This window comes from Ambystoma mexicanum, chromosome 5q (assembly GCF_040938575.1).
Source record: "Ambystoma mexicanum isolate Mex_15411 chromosome 5q, UKY_AmexF1_1, whole genome shotgun sequence".
NCBI lineage: Eukaryota > Metazoa > Chordata > Amphibia > Caudata > Ambystomatidae > Ambystoma > Ambystoma mexicanum.
In genome coordinates, this window is record NC_090933.1 from 493,123,048 (window position 1) to 493,144,814 (window position 21,767).

At 45.4% G+C, this 21,767-nt stretch overlaps 1 protein-coding gene across 1 annotated transcript in view; it reads left to right on the forward strand.

The window, feature by feature from the left end:
• The window catches only part of LOC138497459 (desmoglein-2-like), a 289,004-nt gene that overhangs the window by 188,510 nt on the left and 78,727 nt on the right, over positions 1-21,767 (forward strand). The window contains exon 10 of the mRNA XM_069620959.1: positions 13,824-13,966. Coding sequence (XP_069477060.1) covers positions 13,824-13,966 — 143 coding nt within the window. The remainder of the gene's footprint in view (positions 1-13,823; positions 13,967-21,767) is intronic.

The window sequence follows — 21,767 nt, forward strand, 5'->3', positions numbered from 1 at the left end:
ATGGAAATGGTACATTCAAGATCGTGCCAAAACAGGGAAGGGTGTAATTGCGAAGTTGCATGAGATAGTGGCTGGGGTTCCACTAGTTGATTTGCAACGACCAAACGTGACTGAAATTTGTGAGTCTAGTGTGAAATGGGGAATCCCTTATAGAAATTTGACGAATGAACAAACCGAACAGCCGTGGTTCACTGATGGTTCATCAGCTAAATATGTGGGTACTGAGCGATACTGGAAGGCAGTGTCGTACAATTTCAAAACAAAGAAGATTCTGACAACTACAGTTTGCAGAATTGTATGCGGTTTATCAGGCATTGAAGCAAGAAGCACCTGGTCATTGTTATGTGTACTCTGACTCGTGGTCCGTAGCTAATCAGCTAGTTTGGCTACCGAGATGGCAAAAGAATGGGTGGAAAATACATGCAAAAGAGTTATGTGGAAAAGAACTGTGGCAGAATATCGCAGAAGTGTTGTTGCACTGTGTATTATGTGGATGCTTATTTTTCGACAGACTCATTGGAACGTTGGTTCAATTCTGTTGCAGATGAACATGCCAAAATTTCAGCTATGGATGCAAGGTCTCAGGAAGATGGTCTGGAAGGGATTTGCAAGTGGGGAAAAGGCTACTATCAAGTGGGCACAAGATCGAGGAATTAGTTTTCTTTAGAAGTAGTGAAAACACTGATTTTGCAATGTCCAGTGTGCCAGCATCAGAAACGGAGATCCATCCCATATGTGCTTCAGGGCACATTGAAACGAGGTAAACGACCTGCTACAAATTTGGCAAATCGATTACATCGGTCTGATGCCAATTAATAGAGGATGTCCATACGTGTGTACAATTGTAGACACGTATTTAGGATACTTGATGGTATTACCATGCAAAAATGCTACGCAGTTACATACCATTAAATTGTTAGATCAAGTGACTGTGTACTATGGTGTACCTTTACAAATTCAAAGTGACAATGGGTCACATTTTTAAGGAAAGCTAATTTGTCAGAAGGGTGTCAAGAACAATTGCAAAAGACTAGTGATGGTAACCTGAAAGGGTGGCGGGAGCGCATTTTGAATGCAGCGCAAGTGTTGAATAACAGACCAATTGCAAGTGGTTAAAATGCATTAATGCGAATGTTATCGAGCACACCTGAGTCTGCAGGGGTGGACTTGTATGCTATGGAGGAGATCCAGCTTCAACCAAGAGGAATTCGTGTTATTGACACAGGAATTGGAGTGCAAATTCCATCGGAACACATCTAATTAATTGCCCTTAAAACTGGGTTAGCCTTGAGTGATCCAGGTAGTCGGAGGGATTGTGGATGCAGATTATCAATAGTGGAGAGAAAATGTTGGCAATCCATAAAGGGGATCGAGTGGTACAGCTAATTATCGTCCCTGTACAGTTATCCATGGTGAAAAAGGGGTAGCCACCCACACTGATGACAAGGAGACAGGAGACAAAGGTTTTGGCTCATCAGATAAAATGGTTTCACTTGTGGATTTGTGTGGAGTCCGTTCGGTAGCGTCCGGAGACATGCGAAAAGATGTGGCGAATGTCTCCGTTGTCCGGCTGACTCCGATGATCTGGATGACGACTGCCAGCCTTGACGTGACCATGATGCCAGAACCAGAGAATATGTGGGTTTTTCTGGCCTGTTGGGTTTTGAACATCTCTCACTTTTTCCTGGCTGTTCTTGATGCTTCAAACTTGATTTCGACGTATCTTGTGGCCGTACCGACGCCGGCACCTGGGCTATGACACGTTTTCAGAGTATTGCATAGTGATACTCTGGTAGAGGACTCTGATGTAAGAACTTCTTTTTCTGTTTGAGTGCTGTAGATTTTGTTCCGATACTGATCGCATGTGGAGGAATATGACACGTATTGTCACTTATCACATTGCTCCTGCTGATGTCTGTTGCATGACTTGTGATCCTCCGCACATTGGCAAATGTCAGCAATTGGACCTGACGGATGAGAAGGGTGCAATGGATTTTAGAGATATATATGTGAACTTCCTAAAGTTGTATGTACTGATGTATGTAATACTATGTTTTGTAATTTTACTTTTGGAGCTGCCAGCCATTTTAGGCATGTTAAACCTCCAATGGGTTGGCTGTTTTCCTGTGGTAATTTTACCTACACAGATATTCCTGCAAATATTTCTGGCGGGCCTTGTGCATTGATGCAGCTCGGTTTAATGTTTCCTTTTCAGCCTGCGATTCATCAAGCTAGGCAGTCTCATCATTTTGGCATGTTGCCGGATTGTGATTCTAATGTGTCTGAAACTGAGGTTTTATCGCTTGCATTTTCTTTGTTGGGTGTTTGGGGGTTGGCGGCTGGTGGTTATAAATTCTTGATTAGGTTAGCTTGCGTATTGGTGAAGGGGCTTAATGAGACCTCTCAAGCTTTGACTGAGCTGCTTTTAGAGCAGAAATATTAGGAAAGCTATTTTGCAGAACAGGACTGCTATTGATTATTTGTTTTTGAACTGTCACTGTCTACCATGCCATCCTGCTAAATTGTCACTGTGATAACCTTGGTATCACTGGTCAGGCCCTGGCGTGGCTGACTTCCTTCCTCTCTGACCGACCCGCCCAGGTCCAACTTGGGTCCTTCCTCTCTATCTTCTTCTCTACCTGTGGTGTCTCCCAGGGGTCTAACCTCTCTCACTGGCTGTTGAACCAATACCTGGCACTCCTTGCCCACCGCATTGCAGCTCTCTACCCCAACTTTCAGTGCTATGCGGATGACACTCGGCTAATTGTCAGGCTACCTTCGGCCACCTCTTCTCCGTCCCTCATCTCTGACTGTCTGTCTGCTATTCAAGAGTGGTGTGCCAACAATGGCCTCTGCCTTAATGCCAGTAAGACTGAGATTCGCCTCATCTGCACACCCACTACCTCCTTTCCTGTAGCTCTCTGGCCGGCCTCTCTTGGTCCTCTTCCTGCTCCCACCTGCAAGGCTAAAAACCTCTGGGTCATCTTCGACTCCACACTTTCTTTCCTCACATCTCTATGAAGTCACACTAACAGCTGCACCTCGTCGGAGGTATTCTTCCTTTCCTCCCCCCCAGAAGCTCACTGTCTCCAGAGCTCTGGTTCTCTCTAGGCTGGACTATTGCAACAGCCTCTTTCTATATCTGCCTGCTTCTACTCTACTCCCTCTGCAACTCATCCAGAACAGAACTGCGGGACTTGTCCTTGGCCTCAAGCGCAGAGATCGTATCTCTCCAGGACTGAAATCTCTACACTGGCTCCCAGTGGCTGCGAGGATTAAGTTCAAAACACTCTGCATTGCCCACAAGGCCTGGTGGGGCCTGGGGCCTCAATACCTTCAACTTTCTCTTCCTAAATATCTTCCCTCTCGAGCTCTTCGCTCATCCGCCTCTAACTCCCTCATGGTCAGTCGCTTCTCCATGCAACAAGTTGGTGGTAGATCTCTCTCTCTTCGGCTGGGGCCTCCCTCTGGAACAGCCTCCCTGCCTCCCTGAAACTCTAGAACCATCTCCGGTTCCGGAAGCACCTTACCTCTTTGCTTCTGCTTTCTCTCCCCCTACCCCCTGCTGAAGTCTTGGCTGATACTGAGACTGCACTGGTTACCTGGCCACCCATCTGATCTCGGGCCCTAGCCCTGCCAGTTGCACGCCTGCACTGCCTTCCTGGCAACCCCTGCACCTGGGGACTGTTTTCTGTATCCCTACAGCCCCCCCACCAGCACGTATGTCTGCACTCATCCTGCACTGCCACCAGCTGGCCGCTCTTTTATTTATCTTATTTATTATTCCCATGTACGGCACTCCCCTCCACCCACCCCCCCCCCCCCCCCGCACTTGTGCAATTTGAATGACACCTGGCCTAGTAAGATCGTTGTCTGTCTACCCTCTGTTCCCCCTCCCTTGCCTCGTCGCGCCTTTAAACACTTGTGTATAGGCACGTTATAAATGCCATATCATATCAAGCATAATTTTAGTTGCAATGCTGTTGAAGGGATGTGCTGTTTTGATTTAAATTACCATTCCCATTCTATTGAGTTGGGATGTTCCGTCGGTTTCAGAAACCGTCATTTGTTTCATTGGGATATGGTAGTTGATTGTCCAAAGGGTGGATTGTAGTGCGTGTGTGAAAATGAGATATACGGCATGGCGCTGGTGTGCGGCCATTTTGGACATTCACTTCCAAACCGCAATGAAAGTCTACGTTTCTGTGAGCTAGGTTAGAAGGCAGACATCTTCTACAGCGGTTGCAATATTTTAGTGTGAAGCAGATGAGCTTATTATGGAGGACAGTTTTCGCATTGTTCACTCAAGGACGAGCCGAGAGGGGAGTCGGATATGTGCAGGTGCATTGATAAGGCGTGCTGGGAAAGAGCGTGTGGGAGACGAGCTGGGTTTTTCCACTACTGTCCGAATCAGAGCAAGTTGGTGGATAATCTTTGGATATGCTTTTTACACAATTCCTACACCCTGAGATGACTTCAATCATAAGGACAGTAATGGCATTTATCTATCATACTAGTGTATACTTTGCAGATTCTGTGGTTGCAGAAAGGAAAGGTTTAAGGAAGGAAAAAGGTTAAACAGGTTCTCAATATATGTGAGGACCCTTACATCTTCCAATTAAATCTAGACAAGCCTTTCCCAGCAATAACAGTCTAAAACAAGTTGCCACATATGAGGGACAGCAATATCAAAGTCAAGGGGCTAGAAGAGTATGCAGGGAGTCAGGGCAGCCAAGGTCAATTTGAAACAGTCTATGGAGCCTAGGCACTTCTTAGAATCAAAGTCTTGCACAAAGGTAGAGAGATTGTACAAAAAATCACTTGTAGGGTCACAAGCTGTTAAACCTGTGAAATGAGAGTTGGAATGAACTCTAAAGGTAAGCCAATGCAATTCTCAACTGAGAAGAGTACAGCTAAAAAGACAATGAGGTAAGTACCCCAATCCTAAACAGTACCTCTGGTTTGAAGAAGTGGAACAGCTGTATTCTGTCCTGTTAAAGCGGTGCAGACCCTGTGTTCCTGGGCCTCAATCGTGGGGGACAAGAGGGAGGATGTCTGGAGTGCTCCTGCTGCAGTAGTTTGGAGGTCATTGCCAGCTATGGGCTCTTTTCAGTTCAGTGGCACTTCACGTTTTCAGCGCTTAGCAAACAGCACCACCGCGGATCTCGTATACCGTTTGGCTTCTTTCACTCCTTGGGTCCTGCGCTCTGGTGAGGGGACTCGAGCTCTGGTTGTCCTGCTTCTGGAGTGTCCTTAGGAGGCTCCTGGAGCTTCTGGTGAGATTTCAGACGTTGCACTAGACTACGGTTTTCTCGACCCCTGGCACTCTGTTCTTGCAGCAGCATAGAAGTACAGCCAGTCAGGGAAGATGGTCCTCTGGAGTTCGTCTCAGGGTTAGTTGGTCCCACTAACCCAAGGTAAGAAGTCAGCCATTCCGGAGCTTCTCTAATTGAAAAAGGAGTTGCAGCAGGGCTTCACCGGGCAATTCAAAGGTCCAGGAGGATGCAGCAAGCTTCGTTCACGGTTTGTTCTTCGGGTATTTCTCCCAGTGGTAGACTCTGCCTCCAGTCCCAAAACTTCACCTTTTAAGCAAGTTTCTCCCATTCGTGCACAGCCCAGGCTATCAATCACACAGCAGCCAGTCAATCGGGACTGGTTGCATTCAGGCATTTCTTGATACCAAGGACCGGGGAGTTTTAGGGACCTCCCTCACATCCTGCCTTTCCAGACAGTGGAGCCAGAGGCGGGCTTCAGGGCTGACGCGCGCCAAAGGCAAAATGAACAAAGGGCTCAAACCTGGCTCAACGCACAAAGTAAATCCCAAGAAAAAGACCTCACAAACAGTTTTGACAAAATGGTCACCCATGGGTGCTGTACTGCAGCTGAGGATTCAGCCTGCGGTAGAAAAGCACAATGGTACAAAAATTAAACCACCAGCCATTTACAGTAGCGAGGTAACATACATTTTTTTTTTTACATGAGAATGTAGGATAAGGGGCTACTAGGTAACCCCCCCAGCACTCATAAGATGGTGTGTGCTGGACCTACAAAGAGAAAAGGTAACTAAAGTCAATTTCACTTAACTTTTCTTATGTGAACTACTGTTCCCAAGAATAGTAATCTAAACCTTATGAGAAATCTAAAGGATTTCTCTGTGACACTGCACAAAAGGTCCCACTCACTCCAAGGTTAAAAATAGAAAAGTCCTAAAGTCCAGAAAAAGAGCTGGGGGTCTCTAAGGTGGGGGGAGTTGGCCACTTAAATGAAAATTCTCCCAACAGTGCTGAGTCCCTCTCTAGAGTGCTGCCACAGGAACCCGCCAGACGTCCTCTTTTTCGTCACCACGTCCAAGGACCAAGAACAATTGTCTACTGCATTGCATCGTGAGGGCAACCAGCTGGAACACTTTCTTAATTTCCAAGGTACTGTGGGGCTTGGGTTTCATTATCCTTTTGCCATTTGGGGTGCTTCCTATCTTTGGGAGTACAATTTAGTATTTTATCTACTTATATTGGGCACCTAACCCAGAGGTAGCAAGGCACAGAATCATCAAGAGGATTGCAAAGCTTGGTTCCATACAGGGGTATGAGGTCCAGCTGTGGTTACAGTGCTGGACGCGTCATAAAGAAACAATACATGCCGAAGAGGCATAAGTTACAGCGATAAACAATATAAACGATATTATATAAAAAATGCTGGTTGTCCCGTGAAAGGTATCTGCGCCGCGCAGTTGACAACCTAAATGTACATAATTTACAAACATAGTGGTGTGGGGCATCCGGGTAGCAAGAGAGCAGGATGTCGTTATATATCGTGGGCCTTGAGCCAGAGGATGGACTTGGATCTGAATTGGCGGTAGGGAAGGTCCTCTCTGCAAGTAGGAGGAAGGGAGTTCCAGAATTGTGCTGCTTTTACTGGGAAGCTGTTCCCTCCAGACATTGTGCGTTTAAACCTAGGCACCAGGAGGAGGTTAGAGTTGGCTATTCTAGAGGGGCGAGAGGAAGTTGGTCTGGAGAATCTAGTGATAAGGTATTGAGGGGCTTCTTGGTGGAGGCATTTATGAGTCAGGGAGACCGATTTCAGGAATATTTTGTCTTTAGTGGAAAGCCAGTTGACGGATCTTGTGGAGTCAAATGTGGGCTTTCTTCGGGATACCGAGGGCCGCTCTAAGGGCATTATTTTGGAGGATCTGTATTTTGTTAGTGATATATTTGTTACAGCCTACATATAGTGCGTTGCAATAGTCCAACTTGGATAGTATCAATGCCCTGGCTAGTGTGATGCAATTGGATGGAGAGAGAAAAGGTTTAGCTGCTCTGATAAGTTTACATGTGTAAGATGTGGCAGAAGCCATAGCATTAACTTGTTTTTTGAAGGTGAGAGTTGAGTCTAGGTAGAAGCCGAGGGTTTTGACCTCCTTGGCTACCGTAATCTTATTGTCAATTATGAGAGAGGAGTAGTTTTAGTCCAATTTGCCAAGGTTAAGTGAGGATCCTAGAATGAGGAGTTCTGTTTTCTCATCTTTCAGGCATAGACCGTGTGAGGCCATCCATGCCTGAATGATGAGGTACACTCTATTGACGAAGGCCAAATCCTTGTCATAATCCCCGGTCAGCGGGATGAGGATCTGGGTATCATCGGCATAATAAGTATAGGTGATACCCAGACCATCGAAAAGGTGCTTCGTGAATATATTGTACAATGTTGGGGAAACGCATGATCCCTGGGGCTCACCACAGGTGATAGGCGTTGGGTCAGCTGCTTCTAGTAGGGAGAAGACTCTCATTGTGCGGTTATTTAGAAAGGATTGGATCCAGTCAGTAGCCTCTTGAGAGAAGTGGGATGCTTTCTGAAGGTGGTCACATAAGATCTTGTGGTCGACCAGATCAAAGGCAGCTGAGAGATCCAGAAGTAGCAGTAGTGCAGTCATACCCTGATCTCTCAGCTCGCAGTTTTGGTGCCATGTTGTGGCCTGAAGCCCGACTGTCTGACTCCTAAGAGCTGGAAGTGCTCGAGGTGATGTTGAATTTGTTGGTATGCTATTTTATCGAGGATTTTCAAGAAGGAACGGTACTGTGGTGATGGGGCGGTAGTTAGTGGGAGTAGAAGGGTCTAGATGACGCATTTATTAATTTGATAATAAATGGTGCAAGATCACGAGCCGCGTCCTTAATCAGTTGTGCCGGGCATAGGTCCCCATGTCAGTTCGATGGTTTGAGGGTAAGAATGACCTTTTCTACCTATTTGGTAGATACTTTGTGGAAGTTAAAGTCGGGAGTGTGCGCGTGGGGGTGTGCCTGCATAGAGCGAGTCTTTTTAGGGATGAGACTACTAGGTCTCGTAGTAGAGATTTTTTTAGCGTTTATCTTTGTCTTGAGGGAGGAGATTTTATTGGCTAAGGCATTTTGTATACCCGTGCACCAGTTTTTATCCTTGAAGCATGAGTCAGGAGCTTGGATAGGAGATTCAACCTCTTTTAGTATAGTAAAGAGCTCTCTGGTGTTGGATTTAGCTTGTAGGATTCGGGTGCTGTAGGAGGTTTGTTTGGCCAGGATAATTTCTTTTTTGTAATGGGAGGCTAGTCTACTCAGGTTTTTCTTTTTTTCGGAGGGATGTGATCTCCAGATTTTTTCGCAACGTCGCTTTTCCCGTCTGAGGGTTTTAAGATGGGGAGAAAACCAGGAGTTGATGTGTTTTCTAGGTTTGCTCTTTTTCAGCTGCAATGGGGCTGTGGTATCAAGAGATGAGAGCATGACTTTATTGTATATGTCTACCATCATAAAGGGATCTGTATGGTCCGGGATGGCGTTCAAGGTCGGTGCAATCAATGGGATCAGATTTTCAGGGGTAATGTTCTTTTTATTTCTGGTCTGGACAGCTGGAGCTATACTGTCTATTTGCGCTGGTGTTGCCTCTAGGGTAAACGAGATCAAGTAGTGATCGGTCCAAGGCTGAGGAAGTATAGAAGAGATCAGGAGTGGGCAGTTATGCGCAGCTAGTCAGTCCAAAGTTCTATCTTTGGTATGAGTGGGCTCCGTGATCTTCTGGGTAAATCCCAGTTCCTCTAAGGTATTAATTATTATGGGATTAGCATCTGTGGGGTCGCTAAAACCCAGGTTAAGGTCTCCTAATAAAATGCTTTGTGAAGAGTTCTTGAGGTTATTGGATAGGATGTTAGTAAGGTCTTCTTCAAATGACCCTAAGGGGCCAGGTGGTCGGTAAATGAGGTTGATGGAAATAGATTGTGTATTAGATATGGTTAGTTTTGCAGTTAAGGATTCACAGGAAACTGCATTGGATGGTGTCTCAATAATCGGGGGGAATTTAGCTTTAGCAATAATGGCAAGACCTCCACCTCGAGAGGTGGTACGATCAAGTCTTAGCAGAGTATAGTCGTCTGGAATGGCTAGCATAATTGCCGGGCCTGCTGTTGGGCTTAGCCAGGATTCAGTAACGGCTAAGAAGTCTAAGTCTTCATTGTAGAGTAGGTCTGCAATGTCAGTTGCGTGGGGTACCATAGAGCGGGCATTAATCAGTGCTCCCTTGGTCCCAGGTTGTACTGGTTTTGAAAGTGAAATCGAGGATTTATGCATGCTTTTCTGGGCATGACTAGATTTGCGGTAGAGTCTACTGTTTAGTTGAAGAGGGTGCTGGGTGGGGCTATGGGGGCTCGTGGTAGCCTTGCTGTGCGCTACTTTGGTTAACGGGTCATAAAGTCTTGGGAGCCTTGCACGTAATTTGAGATTCCTCTGGAGGACAGTGCAGGGTGTGGTAATCATGTCAGTAAGTTTGTGAGGATTAACTTTAACCCTACTTAGTTGACCTCAATTTACCAGCATTTCCCTTACAGCTGGTCCTTTCTAAAGGTGACTCCTCTCGAGTTGCTGTCATTTCTCTTTTGAACACTGACTATTTAAGAAGATTTTTTCTAAGAGCATCAGAATTTTGACTTTGTCCATTGACTTCGGCTGTCCTGGCTCCCTAAAGGCCTCCTTCTGAACCTATTGGCTTTGGTAGTGCTTGTTCCCTTACAGGTTTTAAATGTTGAACACTTTAATGCTGGGATAACTGACTACCTGCATCCCTTTTGGGCGACTCTAGCTGTTCTTATAACCGATCAGTCTGTTCTTATCTAACCCTAACCTTTACTTCCTTAAAAACTCAATATTGCAAAGGTGACAATATAAAAATGCTATACCGACCACAAATGACATCACCTCTAGGTGCTGGAACTTGTATAACATATGAATAACTTACTCACCTGCTTTATTGTTCACTGTTTAAATTGAATCCTACATTGGGGATTAATGATGCAGCTAATTACTGCTTTTTAAAGAATGCTTTAAATATCTTTGTGTGTAAATAAATATTTATTATGTAACTTTAAGTATGTAAGTGTTTAATTGGATACTTGTAATTACTGGTTTCATTGCACAGCTCACATTATCACTCTTAAGATAAGCCTGGCTGCTCAGTCACACTACCAATTTGTGTAGTATAGGCCTATATTAAAAGGTGGGTCCCCTAATACCACGAAAATAAGTCTTGTGTAGTCCCACACCAGTTGGACTCCACTAATTCTTACCTAACAAGATGCGGTCCCTGGGCTTGACGCCAAGGATACTTTTGCAGTCCTATTCTGGATTAGTTGAAGAGGGCGAAGGGAGGAGAGAGGCAGATTAAGGAAGAGGATGTTACAGTAGTCCAACCTAGAGAGAACCAGAGCTTTGGAAACATTGAGTTTTTGGGATAAGGTGAGGAAAGGGAGAATGCCTCTGAGGCGGTGAGGCTGAAAATGAGATTTCTTGACAAGCAGCGATATGAGGTCAGAAGGAGAGGGAGGAGTCTAAGATGACACCCACGTTTTTTGCCTCACACGAGGGTGAGGCGAAGGGCCCAAGGAGAGCGGCTAGAGAGTAGAGGGGAAGGAGGGGGCAAGAGTCCCAATGAGAAGAATCTCAATCTTCCTGGCATTAAGGCAGAGATCATTAGCAGCACACCATGCCTGAATAACAGTCAGGCAGTCAGGGATGAGGAAGAGGAGGGGAAGCTTAAAGGAGAGCTGTTTGTCATCAGCATAACATTGGAAATGAGGAGAGAAGGTGGAGATCAGATGGGCAAGGGGTGCAAGGTAAATGTTGAAAAGCCACAGTGAGAGGAATGAGCCCTGAGGGACGATGCAGCAATTAAAGTGTGAGAGAGAGGAGAGAAACGGGCCAAGGTATCACATAGCCCATTTATGAGGGTGGAATGATTGACCGCGTCAAAGGCAGAGGACAGATCAAGGAGGGTGAGAATTGAAGGAGAGTTGGATTTGAGGTCTGAGAGCAAGTCATCATGGGTGCTGAGGAGAGCAGTTTCTGTGCCTCTGCCTGCTCTGAAGCCAGACTGGTGGTCGTGGAGACAGCCAACAGATTGTGTGATGCATTAGTTGGGAGATGACCAATGTCTTCAAGAGTTTGCCAAGAAGGGTTAGTGGAGATAGGACGGCCGTTAACCGGGCAGGAAGGGACCGCAGATGGCTTTTTTAGAATGGTTGCACAAGGGAATGCTTGAGGGGTGATGGGAAGGAGCCAGTGGTAAAGGAATGGTTACAGAACTCCGTCAAGGAGGGAGCAAGAGAGGCAATTTTGTCCTCAATAGTTCTAGAGGAGCAGGGGAACACCTGTTTGGAAGAGACATTCATAGAGCAGACTGTCTTGGTGACCGCATCTGGCGCAATAGGTGAGAAGGAGGAGAGTAGGGGGAAAGAAAGAGGGGGGGAAGCTGAGAGGGGGGGTTAAGGGAGGCCTGGATACAGAGGGAGGAGGGTGGGAGGAAGTGAAGAGTGTGGATAGGATGGCCTGAGTTTTGGTAGTGAAATGGGAGGCCAAGTCCTTGCAGAGGGCCTAGGAAGGAAGAGAAGTGAAGACAGAAGTAGTATTGGCAAGTTCCTTGCAGAATTTGAAAAGTTCAGCAGTGTTTGTGGCCCCAAAGCTGCCGCCTTATGGGCTTGTTTATTGGAGCCGGTGGAGAGTCTGTATTGCCTTTGGTGCAGGTGACAGGCCAGTTTGTCAGAGTATGTGCAAGAAGCCAACCATTTCCATTCAATGACTTTGCACTTGCACATAAGCAAGGCTAGGTCAGAATCATACCAACTATTGTACTTGAAGGCAGGCTTCATGCAGATCCTCATGGCGGGGCAAGAATATCAAGGGTGTTTGAGATGGGGAGGTGAAGGTTAGCAAGGGAACAGTCAATGTGGGAGTCCATAGCAGGTGTGGGGGGAGGAATGAAGGAGGCGGCAAAAGCAGCTACTGACCCTCAACTTCATAGGTCAAATGACGGAGAAGGAGACTGGCAGTGAAGGCAGAGGCTTAGCCGGGGAGCTCTGGAGCTCCAGATGGGAGGAGAGCATGGTCAGACCAGGAGAGAGGGGTAGTGAGAGGGTTAGAGAAGGAAATATCCGCTGTGATTAGCACATCCAAGGTGTGGCCGGCTAAGTGGGTTGGACCTGAGGGAAGATTGGTAAGAGAGTCGCAAAGGTTGCGGAAGTGTAGAGTGGCTACATGAGGCAAGTCTAGGAGAATATTGTAGTCTCCAAGGAGGAGAAGCTTAGAGGTAGAGGTCAGAAGAGAAGAGGCATGTCTGCCCAGGGGTCCTGTAGATGGTAGCGAGAGTGAGTAAGAGAAGGAGATGCAAAGCTTCTAAACAATATTCAAAGGAGGAGTAGGATTGAAGTGGGTATGACGGAAGGAGGGACCAATTCAGGGAAGACCAGAGCCACTCTGCCTCCAGACCGGTTGGACCTGGACTTGGAGAGGATATTGCAGCCCTCAGCACATATTTACATACATTACCCAATCGAAATCGGTACGTACTTTATCGAGCTGGAAGGTTGAAAGGCTGAATCGACCTTGCCGGGATTTGAACCTGCGACATGCAGATCAAACGCACATCACAGCAACAAGATCTTAACCCGCCGAGCCATTTTACCAGCGTTAATGGCGTTAAAGTTAATAGTTAATAAGTACATTTTCTTAGCCTAATGAGTTATATAGAAAGACCATATGTGGAATGCAAGAAGACCCCTTTTTTCTGTTACGCCATCCACTACCCCTTTGACTACCCACCGTAGATAAGCACAGAAGAACAATTCTCTTTTACCCTTAGTATGTAAATATGTCCTAAGTTGGGAGTGCATAAGGGGTGAGCTGTGGCCACCCCAGGTGACAGGGATTTGGGAAAGTATTTGTTTTTAGCCTCAGTAGGCTGGACTCTGGGGCATCCCCCCTCAAGATGTCAAATTGGTTTCTGAATCCACACTTTGAAATCATTATTGGAGGAACCCAACCCATTTGATTTTTTTTTTCATTTATAATTTCAAGTCTGAAATTTTATTTTTCTTCATTGTACGGCTTTGGGTGAAAAGGTGGTGAAATCTTGGTCTTTGTATCCTGCATAAGCATTAATGCAAGTGTTTGTTTTGGTTGAATTTAAGTTTTAGTTTAACATTAATTCACCTCTGAAGTTTAAAAACACTGATTTAATGCATCCATCTTTATTAATCCTCTTTGCCCATGCTTCAGTCCTCCACACAAATGGATCTACTCCCTCTTACTACCTATGGTTTAATGTTGTTCCTTAATGTAACCATCTCTTCCTCATTTAATGGGGACGAATGTTCAGGGTGGCACTTGACAAGTTCTCAGGCTATAGGGCATTTATAATAAGTGACAATTGCAGTTCAAATATCTTTGAAAATGTATTTAATGTCTCAAATGAATATGTATGTTTGTACAGTTTTTAGATGTATCTAAGCATTTATTTTTAATTCTTATTAGATATGCAAAGGAATCGGACCCAGACAACTGGTTTTTAATTGATCCTATTACCTCCGAGATCAAACTTGCAAAAATACCAGATCGCGAATCACCCTATGTAAAAAATGGAACTTATGTTGCAAAGATTTTGGCAATTAGTGATGGTGAGTAATGTTGTTTTGTTTTAGATCTATGTATACACCAGTGAAATTGATTAAACCTGTTAGTGTTTTAGAGGAGTGGAATGGCGTGTCTCACCCTGGTATAAAAATGTCTTCCCGGGGATGTTTTGTAAAACTATTTTTGATTACAGTGATGATAATGGGGGGTCCTCCTTAGGTTCACTCCTTGTGGGGGGTGGGGGGAATGGGTGCAGTAATGGTTTAGTGGCCCTCTCCAAAAGGGTCTACGTTCTTCACAACATATTCAAGGGTCCCAAGACGTCATCCATTGTATGCATCACCGAAAGTCACTTTTAAAAAAATTAGCATTGAGTGGGCACCACTAACTAAATGTTGGTAAATCCTCTCTTAGCTCGATTGGCTAGCCGTTAATTTGAAACGTTTATTTGCATGGGGTCTACTGCCACAAATAGTTGTACAAATGGCTGTAAGGCGGGTTGTTGCAATGCAGAAGCCTGTGCTTTTGCCGTTGACCAACGAAGAGGACTATCCCTTTTCCGCACACTGTCATTAACAAGGCTGTTTTGATTGAAAACCTGTATCCGGAAGAACCAATTATTCAACCCACGTTTGAGCTTGTGTAAACGTTTTCTTTCATAAATCAACAGGATAAACATTTAATGGTCTGTTTGGCTCACTTAGAGGTTTTGCCTCCTTTTTGTTTCTCACGTTTTTGTCTGTCTCTCTGATTTTGTGTCTCTCTCATACTATGCCTGGGACCTTCGTAATCTGTTCTTTCTCTCCTACGGCCTGTTGGGGGCATAGAAGGGTGTGTGTGATATCAAATGGCTGCACCCTTCCGTGGAGCTCCCTCTCCTAAAGGTACCAACGCCACTCTTTCAACTCATGTAGCTTTAGTCACTTTCATAAGAATGTCCCCACATCTGCTTTACGCAGTCTCTTCTGGTTTTATACGAGTCACAGGTATGATGTTGAATTAGACTTGCTTTTATCAGTAGTCTTGTTACCTGATACGTACAGCTGCATGCTGATCAAATTCATTTTTCATCTTCTGCTTTAGCATGTGGGTAATGTAGGTACCCCCTTTTTCGCTGCAGTTATGTTTGTTACATGTCAGCAGTGCATTGCCACTTCAGGGCCAAAATTATTAAATGTAATGTTTAGTAAGTAGTTTTTGACCTTGTCAAGGCATTCCATTATGTTCTTGCTGTTTGTAAATTATTGCAGTAAGAATTAGAGGCCACAAAGCCCTCGTGGGGCTGACCCCAGAGAATAGCCAAAGAGGGGCTGACTCCGAAAATATCCCACAGGGGTAAAAGCCATTCAATTACCAGATGAGCTAGAGAGGTTGGATATCCCACGAGAGGCTGAGACACAGAATACCTCACGAGAAGGTGAACGCCATACCGTATCCAGACAACCTGAACGGGCCAGCAAGTCCATACCTGGCTAAAAATGTGAAAAGCCAAAGGAGGTTAAAAAACCCATTAGGGTTTAACAAGAGACAGAATATAAAATCTCAGAACACTCCGGGCTCATCCATATTGTTGCAAACAAGGAACAGATTTAATGTGGAGATTAACCTTTTGAACTGACAACAACACGAGAGGGGGGCGTGAACCCGAGAGAGGGGGGCGTGAACCCGAGAGAGGGGGGCGTGAACCCGAGAGAGGGAGGGAATGAGGGGCAGAGGAAGAGGGCGAGGGAGCGGGAGAGGGAACGGGAGAGGGGAAGGGAACGGGAGAGGGCGAAGGAACGAGAATGAGGGAACGGGAGAGGGCCGAGAATGAGGGAACGGGAGAGGGCCGAGAATGAGGGAACGGGAGAAGACGAGAATGAGGGAACAGGAGAGGACGAGAATGAGGGAGAGGGAGAACAAGGGGGGGAAAGAGGACGAGAATGAGGGAGAACGAGGAAACGAGAGGGAGAGAGCACAAGAGAGAGATGTTAAGGATTTCAATCAGGCGACACGCACACCATGGTCTCGGCCTAGTATGTAGCGCCTAACTGAGGTGCTTTTCTCCTTATTTATGTTGATTCAATTTTGGGATGATACACCACTCATCACACCCCCTTTTCAAATAGCATGGGTCATAATGGACCATGAACCAGGCTGGTAAATGCAATATTTATTTAAAATTCACAAGAAAGCACACACTTTTTAATATGGGTTAGCACTCACCCATGGGTTGATCGTTATACTGAGAATGTGAGCAATGCACTGGGTTTGACTTTTTAGTGGGGCATATACACAGCACAGCAGAATAGGAGCGCTTTTGATTTAGAACAGATAGCACCCAAGTTAGAATTCCCCTGCCCCCCCCCTGCAATGTTCCCTCAACCCACCAATGAGTGGATACAAAGAGGCAGCAGGTACTCGGGAATAAGAAACTGAAAACGGAATATAAATCTGACCTTCCCTCCCGAAATCAGAGGTAAAACGGATTTTAAACCCCTTGCAATGTGGCAAAATGACACTCCGAAATGGATGAATCAATAATGAATGTGTGTTAACAACCTTGGAACAAATACAATTCCTTACTAAAGCAACAATGCAAAGATACTAACGATCACAAAGAATGGATTACCAAAAGCATACAGTTCAGAAATGGGTGAAAAATGTAATAACGATTGCAGTCAAATCACACGTTTAAAATTTACATTTTTGCAATTCCTGCCTAAAATTACCCAAACGGTTTTTAATAAAAATGGGGGAAATACACTGATTTGATATTGGGGAATAGATATAGATCACAGGTACAAAATGGAATTGAAACTAAGTTTCTAGCTGGTAGATTGAAAGAGTTATGCAATATAGAAGGAGGCGCGCTTTGAGTAAAATGAAGGGTGAAATTGGAAAGGAAATCAGTTTGTGAAAAGAACAGTTTTACTTTTAACTAGATTTAAGGACTAAGAAAAGAGGAACGCCACCCGTGAATTCTCTAGGTTACGCTGCAGATGTAACCCTTCGCGTAGTGTACCCCTTTTCTTTAAGGAAAATTACTTTATTTAATCAAAATATCGCTAATGACATATGATCTATGCAGAACAGAAATTAAGAGAAATGTAGTGCTGATGCTTGGAAATTAATGACAAAGTGCGCAGAGTATTCTGACAGTGGGACAAGTAATCAGGATAGGGATAGGACGACTTATAGAGTGGGAGGAAGACAGTGCAAGACAAGGGATACTAGGGATTTCGGTCGGGTGATGAAATACTCACAATCCACTTTTTAGTTTTGGGCTTTTTGGACAGTCAGCTGGGTCTGGTCACTACACTGCAGGGCACCTGGCCAACAGCTGTGCGGTTCTGGTCACCGGCTGGCAGGGACTGGACTCGCAATTCTGGTCACTGGATACTAAAGGTCATCAGGGTAGCAGGATTGCAGCAGCATGCAGTGAGTGGCAGCAAGCCAGACTGGATCAGGATGCCAAAGGTACCACAGCTTTCCCCTCGTTAATGGGAAATTTTAGTGGGTTCTTAGATTTGAGGCCTTGCTGGGACTGGGATCAGCACTGCTTGGGTTTTGCAGTGGGCCCTGGAGTAGGATCATCAATGCTTGGCCTTGTAGTTGTAGTTGGAGTCTGGATCTGGAAGATGACGGGAACAGGAACACAGCTCAGGAAATCAGGAAGAGGCTGGTCAGGTACCCTTATTTCTAGTGCATAATCACATCATCAAAGTATAGGCTGGGCAGGGTTAACTAAGCACGCCCCTAAACTACTTGGATTGGGCAGGGGTGCTAGTCTCTGATTTGCTCTCAACCGGTTGGATTTCCAATGGAATGATGTCAGATTTATGAGGTGAGTTTTACAATGTCCAAAAACTCCCACAATTACCTTACTACACAATTTCAATCTCTTAGCAAATTATATACAATATTTTGTGCAGCACATATCAGTCCAATCCTCCAGTCTGTGGGACCTTGTTTCACCCTTGTGATGTATTTTGAGCATGAAAGATCCGGCCTAAAATTCCATAACTTTATACAAGGATGCAAATTATCCCAAGGGATGTATTGTTAGGGAGAATTCTCTGTTTAGGCTGAATTTCCCTACCTAGTGAGTCCCCCAGCAGCTTTGCTGGATTACTGGGGTTTATTTTTTTTCTCCTGCCAAGAGTGAGACTCTTTTACCCTCACTCTTGGGCATGTTGAAGTGTGTTTTCTTGGGTAAACCTTGTGTTGAATGGGCTATGGGGTCTTTTACTCCATAGGGCCTCATATATTTTTGTGATGTGGGTTACACAGCACCCTCTGTGCCGTAACCCAGGGGTGTCCTAGGGACTCCCCAACATAGACTCCATACCCTGGGACTGACTACTGTCTCCCAGGGCATGTAAAGTCACCAAAGACTTTACTAGTCTTAAATCCTGAACAGAACCAGTACAAACCATCATATTGTGGACGTACTGGCTGGGGCAATTCGATTGCCCCAGGGTCTGTTAGTCGAGGGGGCACGTCTCCGTCCCCCCTGATCGAGTTTTGGCTGGTGGCAGTGGAAACTACGTTTTATATTCGACCGCAAATATTTTCCTATGGGATTTCCCATTGTTTTAGGCTAACACATTTAATTATTTATTTACGGTAGCCTTAAACATACCGCCGGTTTATATATTTATTATTGTAACTCCGGTTGGGATTTTTTGCCAAAACTTGATGCTAAAATGGCGTTGGCATTCGCCTCTGTAACTCTGATCCAAAGTGGAGCCCTTTGTCCCACTTTTGGCGGGCTTCTCCACAGAAGCCCTCCGAAGTGGTGCCACTCTGTCTGGGGTACTTAGGAGGGGTGGAGGGGGATTTAGGCACCCTGGACTGAGTTACCTAGGTAACTCAAGTCGCACTCCGTCCTGATTGGCCCAAGTGGTGAGCCGGCCGGCTCACCACTTGGCATGTTTGAGTGACAGCTAGGCTGGGTGAATGGGGGTTTGCTGCATAAAAGCAGGGCTTTGGGGACTGGAACTTCAGAAGTCGCCACAGGACCTAAGAATCCAACGAGGGACGAGCTGAGCTGATCTGCTACGACGACACCGCCGGTGGAGCCCTGCTGAACCATCTCACCACTTTTCCCGACGAGCGAGGAGAACTCTTAACGGAGTGGCTCCTTCCCTTGACTGGTGTGGACAACCAGTTTTCACCTTCTTTCCGCTCTTCGAGGTATCTCGTGGCCGCCTTGCCAGTGCCAAGCACCCCGGCAACCGGAATACCCACCACTTTTACCCCAACCGCGAAAGTCGGTACGACCCTTTAACCGGAGGACTCCGCGGCTGGTTTCTTCCCGGGCAGTGCAACGACCTTCCTCTTCTGCTCTTCAGCGAGATGAGATCTTCTCCCCTGACCGACGTCGAGCCTTGCTGCCACTGCCTGGAACAACTGCCCCCGCTGGAGGATCCTTTCCGTTAAGGTACCGTGTTCCGCCTGGCTTCCCTTGCCACCGACTGTACGGGGTAGTTTTAGCCCCCGGCTTTCGATCCTGGGATTGCCTGGGACACTTTGGCTAAACTTTCTAAGCCTCTCTAACTCTTTTCCGAACTCTTTTGCAAGACTCTGAATCCCTACCAACTGTGTGATCTTGGGCACGTTTTCGCTCTGTCTGCTCTAAGAGTGGGCCCTGCTTAGTGACTTTTGCTCACCTGTGACTTTGTGCTTCTTTGAGCTTACAAAAAGTGTTCTTAACCTTAGAGTGGTGTGTTTATCCTAATTCTGCTCCTTCTCCCTTCTTTTTACCTACTAGAGTGTCATCTAACGTTAAGCGCTCACCTCTGTTTGAATTATGTGGTGTTAACCTAGAGTTGTCTAGATAGGAATAAGGATTGGGACTGCTTTCCATATAACTGTGTTTAGAGTGTTTTACTATATTTTGCTAGAGTGTTTTCAACTTATGTGTTCTTAAAAATAAATAACTATATACTTTTGAAACCAAGCTCTGGTCAGTGTTTGCTTGTGTTATTGTGTCTGAGTACATATTGTGTATACTGTGCATACTGCCTAACTCTTCTTGAGGGAAGTCTGACTGCTCAGCCACAGCTACCAGGTAAATCTGGGTGGTGCAGACTGCTACCAAGTGGGTTTACTGCTATACCTGTAGTCTTAAATCTTTTGCAGTGTTCCCCAAGGGAACTGCACAGGTTTCTGCCTAACATGTATGTACAAAAATGTATGTTTACAAAATTGATACTTTTCGATTTATCCTCAATACTTTGCCCTTTCTGTCCCCAAGGTGTCAGTGAGTTCTATCATGTCTCCAAAGAAAGCACAAAAGAATCACTTTTAAACTGCAAAATGTTTACAGTTTTTCAAAGTCTTGCTGCAGAGATAGAAGTCTTTAAAGTTTATTCCTGAAATAGTCTTTGGGAACAAATGGCAGTCCCTTTGTTCCTGGGTCAATGTTTTTTCTTTCAACTGCAGCCAACTGTCATTTCCTTCAGGGCATGGTGGGGGTTTCGGGTTTCTCCCTTGATTGAAGTTATATTGCCCCTTCACACTTCAGACGTCCTTCCCTGGGAGCTTCATTGTCAGGATCCCAGCAGAGACGAAAGTCTGTTCAACCCTGTAATTATCAGGGGGTTGTCAGTATCTGCTGAGAGAGAGCCCTCCTTTTGGTGCCACCCCTCCAAGCAGAAAACCTGTTTTTCAACTTGCAACTCCAGCAACCATAGTTTTAACCTTTTTAATTTCTGATCTTAGATCCAGAATTAAAGCAAGCCGGTTGCATAAAATAACCCATGTTATATACAAAAAAGGTAGCAGGCGCCCCTCTCCCGAAAGAACACGGCATGATAACCTGTTAAGTGGTTTTTAACCACTTTGAGAGTTCGCAGCCATCTGCTTTTTGCTCACTGTACCTTTCACAGATGGGAATTATTCATTTGCATATCAGAGAGGAATTGCCATAGCATTTTGGTGCTGGACTGCCCATGTGGGCTTGACAAAGACAGATATGCAAATGGATATTTCCCATCTGTGAAAGGTACAGTGAGCAAAAAGCGTGTGCTGCGAACTCTCATCTCAGAACAGGTTATCATGCCTTGTTCTTTCTGGAGAGGAGCGCCTGCTACCTTTTTTGAAAACCATGTTATGTAGTCTCACCATCAACAAACCCCTTCATATTGCTAAAGACTGGCAGGCTTTCATTCACCAGTGTACTGTTCCAAAACGCAGGCATTTGTTTTTCTTTAATTTGCAAAAGCCATTTTTTAGTTTTTACACATGGTGCAGCTGGCCTTCCTTCTTAAATTCAACTTTTCATCTCCAGCAGCTGTACACACTGTCTTGCAGCTATAGTTATTCTCTTCAATGCTGGTGTTGGTCTGCAGCACAGATTCATTGAAACACACATGGATCAGCTAGTTAGTCTCTCTCTGAACAGCTGAGTTGTGGATACTTTTGCAAAGAAAATGACTGTGTTTCCTGTGTAAGTCAAAGTAAAGTTCCTGGTTGATTTATTTTTAGAGTTAGTTTGAGAGGGCTTGTTAATTCAGAATCCTGTCTGGTTTTGCTGGGGCACAGTGAGATACACAGGACTTTGTAGGGCTTATTAATCACAGTGGCTTTAAGGAACAGAGGGAATTGGCGTCAAAGCCGCCATTTTTTTCAAGGTGAAAAAGGGTTTCTTTTGAATGGAGATTTTGGCTTTTGCAGCAAGCAACACTGCTTTTTCCAATTTCTTCCTTTTATTTATGTCGGAACACACTGGCAATCTCCTTCAATGTGCCCCCTTGGTTCCATTCTGCCCGATGTGTGCTTGGCAGGACGGTGCAGCCATTTTTGTTGCAAAACGCAGTTTTGAGCCATGGTGCTCACAGGAGCCAGCGCAACCATTTT